The 14,841-nt window shown below is 34.4% G+C and overlaps 2 protein-coding genes across 2 annotated transcripts; one reads left to right on the top strand and one right to left on the bottom strand.

Annotated features, from left to right (window-relative positions):
- Positions 1–4,351: 4,351 nt before the first annotated feature.
- On the bottom strand, positions 4,352–7,330 carry LOC139986364 (transmembrane reductase CYB561D2-like). The gene is made up of 2 exons (XM_072001636.1): positions 7,201–7,330; positions 4,352–6,252 (listed from the first exon to the last, which is right to left on the bottom strand). Exons 1-2 carry the CDS (start codon positions 7,328–7,330, stop codon positions 5,711–5,713), a joined length of 672 nt encoding a protein of 223 aa, XP_071857737.1. The 3' UTR covers positions 4,352–5,710.
- A 78-nt stretch (positions 7,331–7,408) lies between these two features.
- LOC139989943 (sodium- and chloride-dependent glycine transporter 1-like) lies at positions 7,409–11,229 on the top strand. Its single transcript, XM_072008678.1, has 4 exons — positions 7,409–7,720; positions 7,937–8,293; positions 9,165–9,374; positions 10,243–11,229. The coding sequence occupies exons 1-4, from the start codon at positions 7,607–7,609 to the stop codon at positions 10,648–10,650; spliced, it is 1,089 nt and encodes a 362-aa protein (XP_071864779.1). The 5' UTR covers positions 7,409–7,606; the 3' UTR covers positions 10,651–11,229.
- The last annotated feature ends 3,612 nt before the right edge of the window (positions 11,230–14,841 follow it).

Raw genomic sequence — 14,841 nt, forward strand, 5'->3', positions numbered from 1 at the left:
TGTTAAACTTAAAAAGACAAAAAAAAAGAACTCTATTTTCTCGTAGATCGACTGTCGAATGTTTCCGCGTGTATAACGCCTCCAATTCCCGTTATCAATTATAATATCTATTTTCCAACTGCGTAAACTGTTCAGGGTTTCACCTAGTCTAAGGTGTGAACCATAGACACTGAGACGATGGAAGGGTATTTAGAACGAAGAGGGAAGAAGGAGGAAAGAGGAGAGGGTTGTGTCGTTTGACGGTTCAGCGAGGAAAGCGTTTCGGATCATTTCAGACCTAAAAATAGGAATTATAAAATAAACGTTTAAGTCAGTGATGCGATTTCTTTTTTTTTTTTTTTTTTCGCTGCGTTTCGTTGAGTGAGTGCACACGACGAAAAACGTGCGGAAAATATGTATAAGTGTACTGTTCTAGAGTAACAAGGGCCTAACTCCACTTTTTATATTCTTAACAGTCCACGTATTCGCGTTCATTGGTAACGTACACAATTTTTATTATCACAAATTGACTGGTCTCGTTCTCCTCGTTGCTTCGTCGAAGTATTTTTCGTTTGCGCATAAAATGACCGTACCTAAAATTAGAGTATCGTTTTACAATCCTTTGACTTGTTGTTTACGTTAAATTCAACGAACAGGAAAAAATACAAGTTGCCGCGAAACTTTGCCCCTTAAAAATCTTTTTTTTTTTACACGGTGGTTCCTGGTTACAGGAACTTTCAGCAAACCGTTTTCATTAGAATAAGTTTCACGAGTTTTACGTAAACATGAAATTTGCAAGCGATGAAAATTTCGAAGCTTCCTGCAATTATACGACTCGTTCGTAAGAAATCGCATCGTTCTCGTTATATCTGTGATCAATATGGTTTGTAAGTAATCAAAGTGGACGTTAAGAGTAAATATTCGTCCTTTGCCATTAATCCTTTGCTCAAAGAGATGAACAAGTGGAGGAGGATTCACACTATTGGTGTATAAGATGTATTCTCGGTGACCTAATTAACATTTTAAAATCTAGTCGTTGTCAATACTCAGAGCTTCACATAAAGTAGGCAAAAATCGAATCTATTCATGTTCAAATATCGAAACCCAAAAGACTCTGTATCCCAGTTAGTCTTTCAGTTAATTGAATGTTCGAAATTCTTTCGATCCTTCATTTTACAAACATACGAATACGTACAAAACACGGTGATCAAAATATCAAGTATACAATTATCCATTAAGTATCATAGATTTTAATAATCTATCGTTTGTATTAAGATCCGTCCGTTTTCGATGAAACGTTCATTTCCTTTTCAACGAAATATTTCCGCTACTATTCGTTTAATGGGAAGAAGCATTAGAATAACCGCATAAGCTTCGTTTGGATTAGTCAATTTACTTCGATTCAACAAATTTCAATTCGGGTAATACGAAACCAGCCTGCAATTTTCATCTATTTTACTCGAATTTCTATACTTGTTCTCATCAATTACCAAAGACTCTTGATAGCATATGATTAGCAATATTTCACATACCGATACGAATGAATTTACTTGACCAAACGAAACTTAATTAAATATGCTTTCAGGTTTTAAAAACAAACTCGAGACCTTTCAGTTGTTCGTTGACTTAAAGAAATAATGTAATCTTACTTCTAAATTTTGTTTAGAACTTACTGATATGTACCGATGCTTCTTCTTATAAACTTTACATTCTGTTATATTTCGTATATATAAAATTTATTTATTATAAATATATGTTTCTAATCCAAAATTGTAATTTTTTACATACATCCGTAAATACGTTCCCTTCATTCTCCATCAAGTATCCTCTTGAAATCCAAGTAACTTAATTAATCTGAATGAAGGTACACGTACTGATATATTCGGATTAGACAGAAACGAAACTATACCGATAGGAACGCGAGAAACGCACTCCAACTAGCCATATCCGAGACATAATCAAAAAAGAAAAAAAAAGAAAGAAAAGAAAAGAAGAAACAAGAATTCTTCGTTTAAGGGAACCCTGACGAATGATTGTTCGATCGATGGATAGATTTTTCCAGCTCGAGAAACGCGATTAAAAAGAGCACTGAGAAACAATCGCGAGAGAAAAGAGAAGATATAAAGTGCTTGGGATTCGTGGGAAGAAAGGGTGACTGATAGATAAGTATTCGACACATGGTCGACTGTCCTAGATAGGGTTAAGATTTCGATGACGTAGAATTATCGGTAATAACGCGGTAACCTTGTTGCTATTACAATGAAACGTATAAAGACTCGTGGCTTAAATGGTTTGAATATTTCATTAATTAAATATAATTAGAAGAAAATAATTGCAATTATCTTCTCTGTATAATTTCCAACAAAATCTTATTTGATATTTAATATGATTTGTAAGTGGTTATCGATTTACGTCTCAAAGTACTCGAACTGAAAAATAATCTTCCTTTGGCTATTTCGTTTCTAAGTTGCTGCGGATCGTTCGTGCGAAGATTTCGATACGTGAATTCAGGGTTACCGAGTAATGTTTCGGATTTTACGTCACCAAGAGCAACCAGTAGAGCGAACAGTACAAAGTAACATGTCCTAGAGCTGATCGAGAAAGAGAAAAGCGTTCGAGAGCGAGGATAGTGTTAGGTGGTAGCAGATGCGTTATGTTTCATGGGAAACGACAGGATTAATATTCGTTCGCGTTAATAAGACAGATTGTTGTATGTTAGCGAGTATGTGTCTATGGAAAATCGTTGGATGTTGAAGAAATAGCATTAAAACCGCGATTTAATACGTTTGCTTCTGATACGCTACTCGTGTCTCTCAGAAAATTTCAATGTTTACTTTTAAAATCAGCCTATGATTCAGAAACCTTTTCAATTCCATTTCTTCAACTAATTCTTGTAAATCTTCGTATTTATTTCATTTTTGCGAGTTACATTATAAGGTACTTTACAGTTTCCTTGTTGTCATGTGATTTTGTTAATATAAGTTTATACTATTGATCAATAAGAAATGCTGACATTTCTTTATACTATTACTTATCAAATTTTTAGAAATTCATAGTTGCTACAGCTACAGGTTTTATTTCAGCTATTAGAAGATATCGCATTATTCGCGTTAATATACCATTTTCTTCTGCCATTGGACGTTATACACAATGTACGTGTAAGAAGAGAAATTCTTTTGTATGATAAAAATTTTATTTCGTACGTTACCATTGTTTCAAGATATATATACAAACATTTCAGATTTTACGATTTGTTTCCTTGGATTTGATTAATTATCTTTGCATTTAGCGCTTGGATAAATTATACGTACAAACAAATTTTTAATTTAGTAGACCTTAAATATTTCAAATCTAAAACTACACAGAAGACGATGTTTCTATAAGAGAAAATTGCGAAAATTGACAACTGATGTTTACAAATGTTGCTTTTATATATTCTACAAGTCGATTACGTAACACACATGTATCTTAGCAAAAATTTTAGAATCTTTTAAATTAGATTTAGTTAATTCTATCGATCCTATTGTTTTCACTAGAATTAACGTATACCTCAATCAAATTGTATATTTTCAACCAAACAGAGAGGCATACGGGAAACGTATAGACGAATGCATGATCAAACGCATGTAACTTCTAAGGCAGTGAAGCTACCGAAGGAATACGACAAAGCAATTTAAACGAAAAATCCAAAGTCGTGTTCTATCTATATCAAATAAACGTGCACCTAAATAATACGCAAACGCAAACACGTATACACGTATGTATATGTGTACATCAAACATGAATGTACGTACATATATATATATATATACATATATATATATGTATATAATACATTACGTGTTGTTACACAACGTTAACGATGATCCACACAAACAGATTACGAGAGGACGTTTTACGCGTGATTAGGTTCGATTTCGGATGTTTATCGTACGTTGACGATTACGAGGAATTTTAGAAGTTGGTCCAAGAAAAGGAGAAATTAAGGGGAAAGATGAGAGAAAGTGGAAAAAATACGATATATAAGAGACGATCAGATCATATCGAGGATAAGAAATTGTATTAATATACATGTACATTGCATTGCGGAAATATATACATTATGTAAATTCTATATATATATATATATATATACATATACATACATATGCATACATATATATATATATATATGATGCGTGTGTAATTAATAAAGTGTTGATATATATGGTTGACGATAATGCCACCGCCTCTATTGTCTTCTCTATTCGTTTATTTAATAATCTTATGTTAAATGTCCAAGCAAATATTATTTCAATATATATATTTTATTTTTAAATAATATTATACGATACTATATAATGTCTTAATAAGTTAATATTACAAATCTGCATTATCTTTTTGGTAAACGTTTCTTATATGTACTACTTATTTATATATCTAAAAATATATGTTTTTCTCTTGCCAGGTGAGTTTACAAGCATTTTTGGTGCATTTATATAAACGTTTCATTTCTTTCCTTCTCTTCTCTTGTTTTCTTTCTTTTTTTTTTTTTTTTTTTGGCATATTAACTGTTCGATGAACACAATCGAGGTATAACAAATCTTTCTATTCGTTCATTTATGAATAATTCTACGAGTATCTGGTTAAACATGGCTTACTTAAATTATCACTCGTTTATTTTAACTTAAGCCTTGAGTTTGAATTTTACGATTAGCATTAATAGAGTTTTGTAGCTGGATATTTGAAAAGTATCGAACATCATCTTGATACCGTTAACAACGATCGAGACGATTATCTTAGGAATTAGAGAAATTATCTAAATCTAGCTTTAAAATTGGTCGTCGTAATCGCTGTACAATCATCGGAGGACGGAATGTCTGAATTATAAGTAGATTAACCCTTTGACATTGTTAACAGAATGATAAATAATTCAGAATGAACGATTTAGAAAATAATTATTTCTTCATCAGAAATCCTGTACATTTCCTGCTTCACGTACGAGAAATACATATTTTCAACTTTTTAAAAAAATAAATATATGAAAATTCAAAATGTGAAATTTATAGCGGATAATATATATTTAATACGTTTTGTCTGCTATACTAATGCCATACTAGTATGCTTGCTACGCCGTTAAATAGTAGAGAATGTTATTTCTTCCTTTCTTATAACGAAGAAAGCTTTGGATTTTGAAATCATAAAAAATAAAACTATTTCAATTATAGAGATCTGGATTATGATGTTTCAACGAAAATCAATCGTGGCAATTAACTCGATTAAATCTTATCTTACTACGTGACACGATAAAAGCGTCTTATCTATGTCAATGTAATCGACACGAAATACTTAATCCAATAAGAATATTTTTATAGATCGATCTCTATTGCTATGCTGATCTCTGATCGAATCTAGAGTAACGTAAGACAAATAAATCGCGTTTATTGAACAGACTACAAACAAACTCTGAACACAATCATGCTCTTGAATCTACTTCAGGCTTTGTTATAGTTATCCCATATGCAAAAAGGATGAGAATCTTTCTCGTTCATCGACGAGTACGTACATCACGTTTACCATGTACTTCATAAATCTTTAACATATTTCATTGGCTTTGAAAATCTAAAATTCTCTGCCTTCGTAGTCAAGTTGTTGAAGGTACGTTGATCCTGGATAAAAGCGTTGAAATTGTTTCCCTTTGCTACAGTACGTAGACGTTTGCTATAGTAATATACGATATTATACAGAGTAATTAGGTGGTAGCAGGTGGCGGACCGAAAACCACTCTGCTTCTCGAAACAGCTCCTAGAACCGGCTTCAGAAGGATGAAGAAACCCGCGATGAAGAACGCTGTGAACGTCAAGCTTCTTCCAGTATAGCCACCAGGCCACCATTTCGTGTACGTGCCCGTGATCAACGTCGCAAGCAAGAGCACCGTGACTATGATACCACCAAACGCGTGCATGATTTTCAGAAGAACCGGCCTGAAACGCGGATACAGCCACCTGGAATTGTTGGTGACGATGCCGAACGCAGCTGTTAGAAACGCCAAGATAATGCTGACCAATCCGAGGATCGCGTGAGGCGTGACAAAATGCGGATTATTGTTGTTGTTCTTGTTGACCACGATGATGATCAGTCCGACTAATACTAATGCTAGACCGGTGGCGTGCAGGATCCAGTGAATCGTTACTCTATTGACTCTGGACACCTTCCAGCCGACATACGCTTCGCCGGAAACGCTGAATATCGCCTCGGTTATCAGAAGACCCACCTGTATCGAGGAAAAAGTTGCTACTTAATCGATTGGCGTTTAAAGAATTTTGTATGGGAACAAAGGGAACAGATAAGTTTTGCTATGGGAATGGATGTCGGTTCGATCATGTGGAAAGTTTCGTAGGGTTTGAGTAGATTTGACGGAGATCGTTAGGTACCAGATTCCACAACGGAGTTGCGAAGTGTTTTTAGGTGATTGTCAAGGTTACTTTTAGTTAGTTTTATATTCTAAAATATCTATCATTTTAATATGTTTTCATTGGCTTATGAGGAATGTTTTGTATAGCGGGAGGGAGTCGCGAAGTGTCTTTTAGAGGGCGGTTCTAGATTGAAATATAGTACATCATTAAACATTTAATTTCTGCAAACTATTATATCGTATTTGCCCACTTCTTTCGACAGCGTTATGTAAATCATTCGCACTGTCGAAAATGTTTAAGTCTGTGATCTTGTTTCAATCGTTCTAAAAAGCTCAGTAACGCGATGACCACCGTGGCAGCCAACGTGTTTCTTAAAATTTCAATTTATAGCGTTACATCATTTACATCACTTACTGTGTCAGTGCACCATCTGCATGTTGATACCCAGATGGTAGAATCGCAATGTCCTAACTCTCAAAAATAGCAATTATTCCTGGCCGTGTCATAAACTCGGCCCAACGACGAGCTCTAACACGTAGCTTTAGTGTTTGACGAATTTGATAGGCAGAGCAATCGACAGCAATCGACAGCAATCGACAGAGAAAATAGCGATCGTTTTAGTTTACTCAGAGAATGTTGCAACCAATTTGCGAATTGTGTTGTCGTTAATCTATCTATTTAGCGACGATGGCAATAAAAAATAATTCATTGCACGTCTCTTAGACCAAGGGAACATTATTAAAATATCAGTGTTTAATATCGATAAAGAAATATTAATCGGTTTGTACAGAATATGATAATCTGCCATGGGGCAAGTGCGGATCACCATGGAGCACCAGCGACTGCTTCATGCCAGAACCTTTAGCGCAATGTGTAGATCTAGCCACGAACACCTTCGACCCAAAATGTTTCAATTCCACTGAGATAGTCTTTGGTAATGTGACTGTGGGAAACATCACCAGTGCCTTAATTAAAAAATCAGATGCCGAGGAATATTTCATGTAAGTAGAGTACATTCACAAGTATTGCTATTAAATCTAACAAAATAAGAATTATGCTTCGTATCGTGTAATTGATTCAGTAGTGATAAACGCGAAATAATTCAGAAAATAAAGTTATTAGTTGCGAACTAAACCACTTTTCTAATATATCATTTCAATCATACGTTACGCAGCACTGTAGTGTTGGGGTTAAGTAGCGGCATCGACGACATAGGTTCAATTCGATACCCGATGGCAATTACTCTCCTGCTGACTTGGGTTATCGTCTTCCTCTGTCTGTACAAAGGTGTTCAAAACTCAGGAAAGGTTGTATATTTCACTGCTCTCTTTCCACACATCATTCTGGTAAGCGTAATTTTGATCAACTCTTCTTTAGAATTTTTATTTTCTTCTGGAATTCTATAATCTGACTTATTTTCCATACTTGTTAATATCGCGATTACTTTTTTCAATTCCTGCTAATACGCGTCCTATCATATCGAATGATTTTCCCCACACACCTTTTTTGATTCCAACCAACGCGGAGAGCTGTAAACGAAGAAGTCTGTTTTCTGTTCGTAGATCATTCTTTTCATTCGAGGGATTTTACTTCCCGGCGCCCGGGAGGGCATTCTCTTTTATCTAATGCCCAATTGGAAAAGGCTACTGTCCGCGAAAGTGTGGGGCGAAGCGGCTGTGCAGGTTTTCTTCTCCTTGAGCCCTGCTTGGGGTGGTTTGATAACGCTCAGCTCCTACAACAAATTCCACAACAACTGCTACAGGGACGCGTGGATCGTCACCATCGGCAATCTCGTCACGTCCTTCTTCGCTGGTCTTTTCATTTTTTCTGTGATCGGATTCCTGGCTCACGAGTTTCGCGTTCCTGTCTCGTCTGTCGTCGATCAGGGTATTGGACTGGCTTTCATTGTCTATCCTGAGGTACGTGAATATAGAATTATTATTAGCATAAAACGTTCTTCCTTTTGTAAACTTATTTTAGATCAGGCTCGAGTTCTTTTTTGTGACATTATGTTGGATGAATATTTTTTAAAAGTTTATCATGTATTTGATCGTGTCTTTGGATCGTGTCTTGGTTTCATTTATTTTTCTTTGCTCTTCACGCGCTTCAAAATATTTCGATTAACATTTCGATAGATTTGTTAGAATGATACGTGTAATTATTACTAGATTGCGGTTTATACATTTAAGGGAAATTTAAGCATGCAGAAGTGTATGTGTAGTGCGCTAAAATATATATGATATTCGATGTAAATTATTCGTTATAATATCTGTAGACCTTGATTTATCTATCTATTCTATCTTTCCTTGATTGTGTTTATAAATATCCGAATTTACATGAACAACCATAGTCTAATAATTATTGTGCAATCAATGTTTATTACGTATCAGTAGTATTTATACAATTCATTTCTACAGATTCGATGAAAGAAGTAAAAGACGATAGACTGAAGTAAATTTTAGAAATCGACATTATAGGGAGAACTGAAAGACTTTAGGATTACAAATCAGATTACTTCTTTATTTTCATACAAAACGAAAGTACCTACCTCTGTAACAGCATTGATCGTTTTGTTATTTTACTTTTTATTCTACTGCTACATTTTATGCTGCAGTGTATTAGCTACACATTCTTTTAATATTAAATGTTATACTATCTAAGAATATATATCAGACTAAAACATTTGTATAAACATTATCATACATTAATCATTAAAAGATATATTTTATATATTCATTACATATATAAAGTATACTGTGTTAATTATATACTTTTATGTCATACAAATAGGCAGTAACTCGTTTACCACTTGCATCACTTTGGTCGGTGCTCTTCTTCATGATGCTGTTCACTTTGGGTCTCGATTCTCAACTCGCTCTGATAGAAACTGTTACTACAGCGATCCTCGATGGCTTTCCAGTATTGAGAAAATACAAATTTTGGGTCGTCCTGGCAACATCTGTATTCGGTTACCTCGGTGGTCTCATTTTCACTACCAATGTAAGTTTATATTGTACATAGAAGAAACCGCGAATATTTCTTTTCTACAACTGATACTAAAAAGGATAAGTAAATAATTTCAAACGTAGAAAAAAGAATTCGTAAACGTTACTAATAACTAGAAACTTGTATTCATCGAACTTTAATCACTTTTCATTTATAAGATTAAAAAATACCAAGTAATACACGACTAAATTCAAAATAAGTGATCATTATAAAAAGCTTTATATTAGTTATAGAAATTTATTATATCGATGAAGATAATATTAGGAACCTACGATTATATATGTGCTTTAATTATTATATCGAATTCACATATCTAGGTAACTTCATATTATATTAATATTCTGTAATTAATAATCTGTAATGCATAATCTTGTCACTTGATAACGTAATTATATCTACTAATATATAACAAGTACGCGATACTTATCAGATGGAGCTCTCGAGTGTATTTATGTATATCTTAAATTATGGCCGTAAGCTAACAGATAAACTGCCTGTCCATTTATAAAACTGTACTACTTTTTACTTCATCGTCTTATTATCTTTACAATCTGAATATTCTAGTGTTATTCGTAGCTGTTATCTCCTTTTATATATCTATTACCTATACCCTAAAGTATCTTAGAAATATTAGTGTACGATAAATAAAATAATTATCGTCTTTCACAATATTCAATCTGCTTATATGTTCCATGTACGTTATAATTTATTTTCCCAAGTAAAAGGTTACAAAAAAATGAGACAGAGTTTCACATTTATTTTTCTACGGATCCATAACATATAAATTAAAAATTACAAAGTATTTTACTTTTTTGAAGAAGAATGCTCTTAATTAAAATGTCACATTTCGCTGCACTTGCAGTCTGGTATGTACTGGTTGCATTTGATGGACAAGTACGCAGCGAATTGGGCGGTGTTATTCATCGCCATAAGCGAATGTATCGTGGTCGGCTGGATCTACGGTGCGGATCGATTTCTCGACGACGTGCAGCAGATGGTCGGATCTCATAGTCGTTTCTGGAGACTTTTCTGGAAATGGATGTGGAAAGTGATTACACCAGCTACGATCTTCTTCATCCTATTTTCTAATTGGGTCGAATACCATCCGCTTACATACAATAACTACGTTTATCCAAAATGGGCGAACATTGTTGGATGGATTATCAGTATGCTACCAATATTGGTCATCATTGGTGTGGCTCTCGTAAGTAAAATTAAATCGTTCGACGTTGTTCGCGGTGAAATACGAGTGTCGTCGTTTACAAAGTAATTTAGGAACACGATAACATTTAAAGTATTTGGTCTCTTGAAGTCGGAGGAATTGAATGAGAGTTTCAGGATTGGTACATACAATAGAATGTGGATTATTGGAATATTGATTATTGGCACGCCGATTATAAGAGTCCTTGATTGCATAGACAGAAGTTCTTTCAATTCTCGAGTGTTTTGTCATGTATGATTGTAACACAGAAACAGTTATATTAATATAACAAAGTACTTAGGTGCACCAGTCATCATATCGGTCGAAAGTCTTTTCCCCTTTTCGTGAAAATTAGCAGTTTAGAGTTAGAGCTTCTGTGCGTAGTTACTATATGATTTTATATAAGTTATAACAAAGCGAAGTAATAATAGCTACATTGAATGACAATACACTGACAGCAATGATTTGGAGATTGTATCTCCCTAGATATTATACACTTCACGCCGTCTTTACGATCATTTACCTTTACATTCATTCGTCCTTACAAACATTCTCCTTCTATCTAAACAAATATCGAAAATGCTTTGACACTTCGAAAAAAGTGCGTAAGTGCAGTATTTTAGGAAGTAAAATATCAATATCTCGATTGATTTAAAATACACGATAAAGAACCATCGATGTTTTCTTTCATTTTCTAAAAATCCTTCCATTCCAGTCGCGTGGCAATTTTTATTTATAGCAAAAGCCGCCTGATCAATAAAGTGTTAATATTTCTATGAACTATGCGCATAGTAAATGACGCTTCAGAATTAAGAGAAAAAAAGGACTCTTGCTTCTCATAATAATTAAAATACGTATAGCTCAACCTTGGTATCCTAATAGTTTTATCAACAATTCCACTAATATTATCAAAATATTCCCAGGTATATATACGTATATATATATACGTTATTCATTACAGTATCAACTGAGGAATCGGAGTCATCGTTCTACCTACGACGAGGAGAGCAATAATGGCAACGATCTCGACGACAGGCTGTCATGGCAAAGATCAGGAAGAGGGCAAATGAAGAACAACGGGAATAATGTTTGGTGCCGCGCGAAGATGCTTTTACAACCTACTTCTAAGTGGGGTCGTGGGGCCAAGAATTTATCTATCCCGTCGATAACGATCACTCACACACCAGATGATCTGCCAGGTGATCTGCCAGGTAATCAAGGACTTGATTAAGCTCCAGTCGTGTGCAAGTAAACATCATCCGACAGGACGTGTATTACGTTACGGCACGGCGTGGAGCGGCGTGGTGGATGCATGGTCGTACGAGGCGCAATTTTCATCAGTTTCGGTTCTAATTGCATTTAACTCGGCTGGTAGCAGATAATAATTAATCTAAATATAATAAGCTATGATAGACATTCGATGCCATTATGACCGAGCGAAGGTTAACGCTGTACAGGTACAAGGAAACGGTGTTTTTCTTATATTAAACGAAATTATCTCGGATTTGTGTAGAGGTCTCTGCTTACATCGTGTGCTGACGGTGATCGATAATCAGATACGTCTGGATACGCGATTGTTGGATATGCAGGGTGCTGCAGAAAATATGTGCCTCGTATTTTAAAACTATAATATATCAGTCGTATAGTTGTCGACCAAATTCTGATAGAATGAAACGCTAGCAAATACACGATTGTTTTATTTGTAAAGCACAAATGTTACGAGCAGTCTGCGGACGTTCGTGCATCTATGACAAAACCAGATATGCAAAATGCAAATACAAAATGTCAATAGTTTATAATCGTATTAAATAGGTCGATAGAATTTTAAGTGACAAGTGGCAATTTTATCAGTGAAGGATTATAACGATCGATTTACATATATTTAGGATAATTGCTAATTATTAATCACCCAATGGTATTTCATTAGTTCTTAATTATATTTTGCGGAAGGAATTCTTTTCACGACTAACATTTTCGGAAAATTTTACGAAGAATGTAATGATACATTCAAATTGTCCTAATATAATTATCATCGTATAATAGAGAAATTATTGCTCTTGTGATAAGCAAATCCTAACTATAACGTATATTTCTTGCATATAAGCCAACGTTAATTAATAGCTTCATAACATGATGTTAATGGAACAAGAGAAATTGCGTACAATGTGTAGAATAACGTCATGCATATTTAGAGAAGTCCAAACAGAGTTTCAAGCAAATCTTTGCATATGTACATACACGAACTAATATAAGCAAATATTTATCGTGTTGTATCATATAGAATGTCCGATGTTTAACGACTCCGCACTTCACCAAACGCTAAGAGAAACACATTTCTACACGCAGAAATTACAAAGTTAAAACGATACAAAAAAAACCTTCAGTTGTATTGTATTGTACAAAGATACAGACATTTGTTGAAATAGGAAAATTTAGGAAACATTGATACAATAAAATCAGACATTTTATATGTTACAACCTACTAGATCTACTAGGTTTCATGAAATAAATTCTAACGTAGGGCCATCAGCAGAATACAATACCGCTAGAGACACCGTAATCCTGATAGACAGTGATCCAATGATGGAACAACCCCCGAGCACGTCTGTCATCACTCAGAACCTTCCTGGACCGTCAATCTTGAAGGATCCTAGGAAAACCGGTTCGACCACAATCCAGCAAATCTAACATGTTCCTTTCACCTTTGATGACGAGTCCGCCTAAAAATTTATTGCCAAAGATACAACACGCTAATAACAGGTAATTGTATATCGCAGATAGGTTCAATAACGATCGATGATCGATCGGGTGGCGGTCGAACGAAGAATGGCATTGAAAGTTCCAACAGAAGAGAGATATTCCTATGAATTTATTTTTTTAAAGAGGAATAATCAGTATATTTTTTCATATACTCGAACACCACAATCCTATTAAATTATATCTTTCATTCCAATAGCATATACGATTAATTATATGACAATTAAAGTATTTTTGTAATTTATTAAATTATTTTAAAATTGTTAAATTTCATTTTCATTCTCGTTTACTTTACCAGAGAAGATGTTTGACATTCTGCTTTCTTTTTTTACAAGTTTCACCAGTTCCAACGTAGACTGGTAAGAATATTTAACCATTATCGTCGTTTAACATTCAATGGCCATTATTTCGTTGTAAGATAGTATGTGAAAACTTGTAATCGGTATAGCGAATCGCATGAAATGTAGAAAAGGAAAGGACCAAAAAAAATTTATCGATCGCGACCAGATAGAAGACTGTCAATGTGACGAAGATGCCGCCTGAAAAGACTGTGACACGACTCTGCGCACGCGCGCTGCGATGTAAAACCGTTAGGGAAAATTACGCTACTCCACTGCTTTCGATTTTACATATATAAGAACACGAAGAAAACAAAGAAAATGATAAAAAAAAATCTCACACACGGACACACACATTGTAACGTATTCTAGCGAGGAAAGTTACGTATTTATCTCTACCTACGCTAAAGCTTCATTATACAAATTATTAAGATATAGCAATGACCTTACCTTTTTCAGTTGGAAATCACTGAACGATTCAATTGCTCCCGTGTAAAGTATCTTATCTAAGATAATGTTCACTTGCACAGCGGATCAATTTAAGCGTTCCGTGCTATTGCGCATGTTCAATTTAACTGTCAAAATCAATAGGAGTTCGCGGTTAATTTCGCCTCGTCGTAATTCACATCAATGTAATCTCGTATCACTCGCCATAACCAAAAAAAAAAAAAAAAGAAAAGAAAAAAAAAAAAGAAAAGAAAATACAGGCTAAATCTCTATTAATCCACTAGACAATTTTATCGCAGAATATTTGATGTTATCCGATAGGTTCCGTGAGTGTTCGGTACAGTAGCTTATCTAAGACTGTTCCCTTGCACAGCGGATCAATTTAAGCTTCCCGTGCTATTGCGCATGTTCAATTTAAGCGTTCCGTGTTATTGCGCATGTTCAATTTAGCTGACAAAATCAATAGGAGTTCGCGGTTAATTTCGCCTCGTCGTAATTTACATCTATATAATCTCGTATCACTAGCCATAAACAAAAAAAAAAAAAAAAAAAAGAAGAAAAAAAAAAAAAGAAGAAAAAAAGAAAAAAAGAGGGAAAAAAATACAGGCTAAATGTCTATTAATCCACTAGACAATTTTATCGTAGAATATTTGATGTTATCCGACAAGTTACGTAAGTGTTCGGTATTTTATCGATGTTGACTCGTGAAATGTTTCAT

This window comes from Bombus fervidus, chromosome 1 (assembly GCF_041682495.2).
Source record: "Bombus fervidus isolate BK054 chromosome 1, iyBomFerv1, whole genome shotgun sequence".
NCBI lineage: Eukaryota > Metazoa > Arthropoda > Insecta > Hymenoptera > Apidae > Bombus > Bombus fervidus.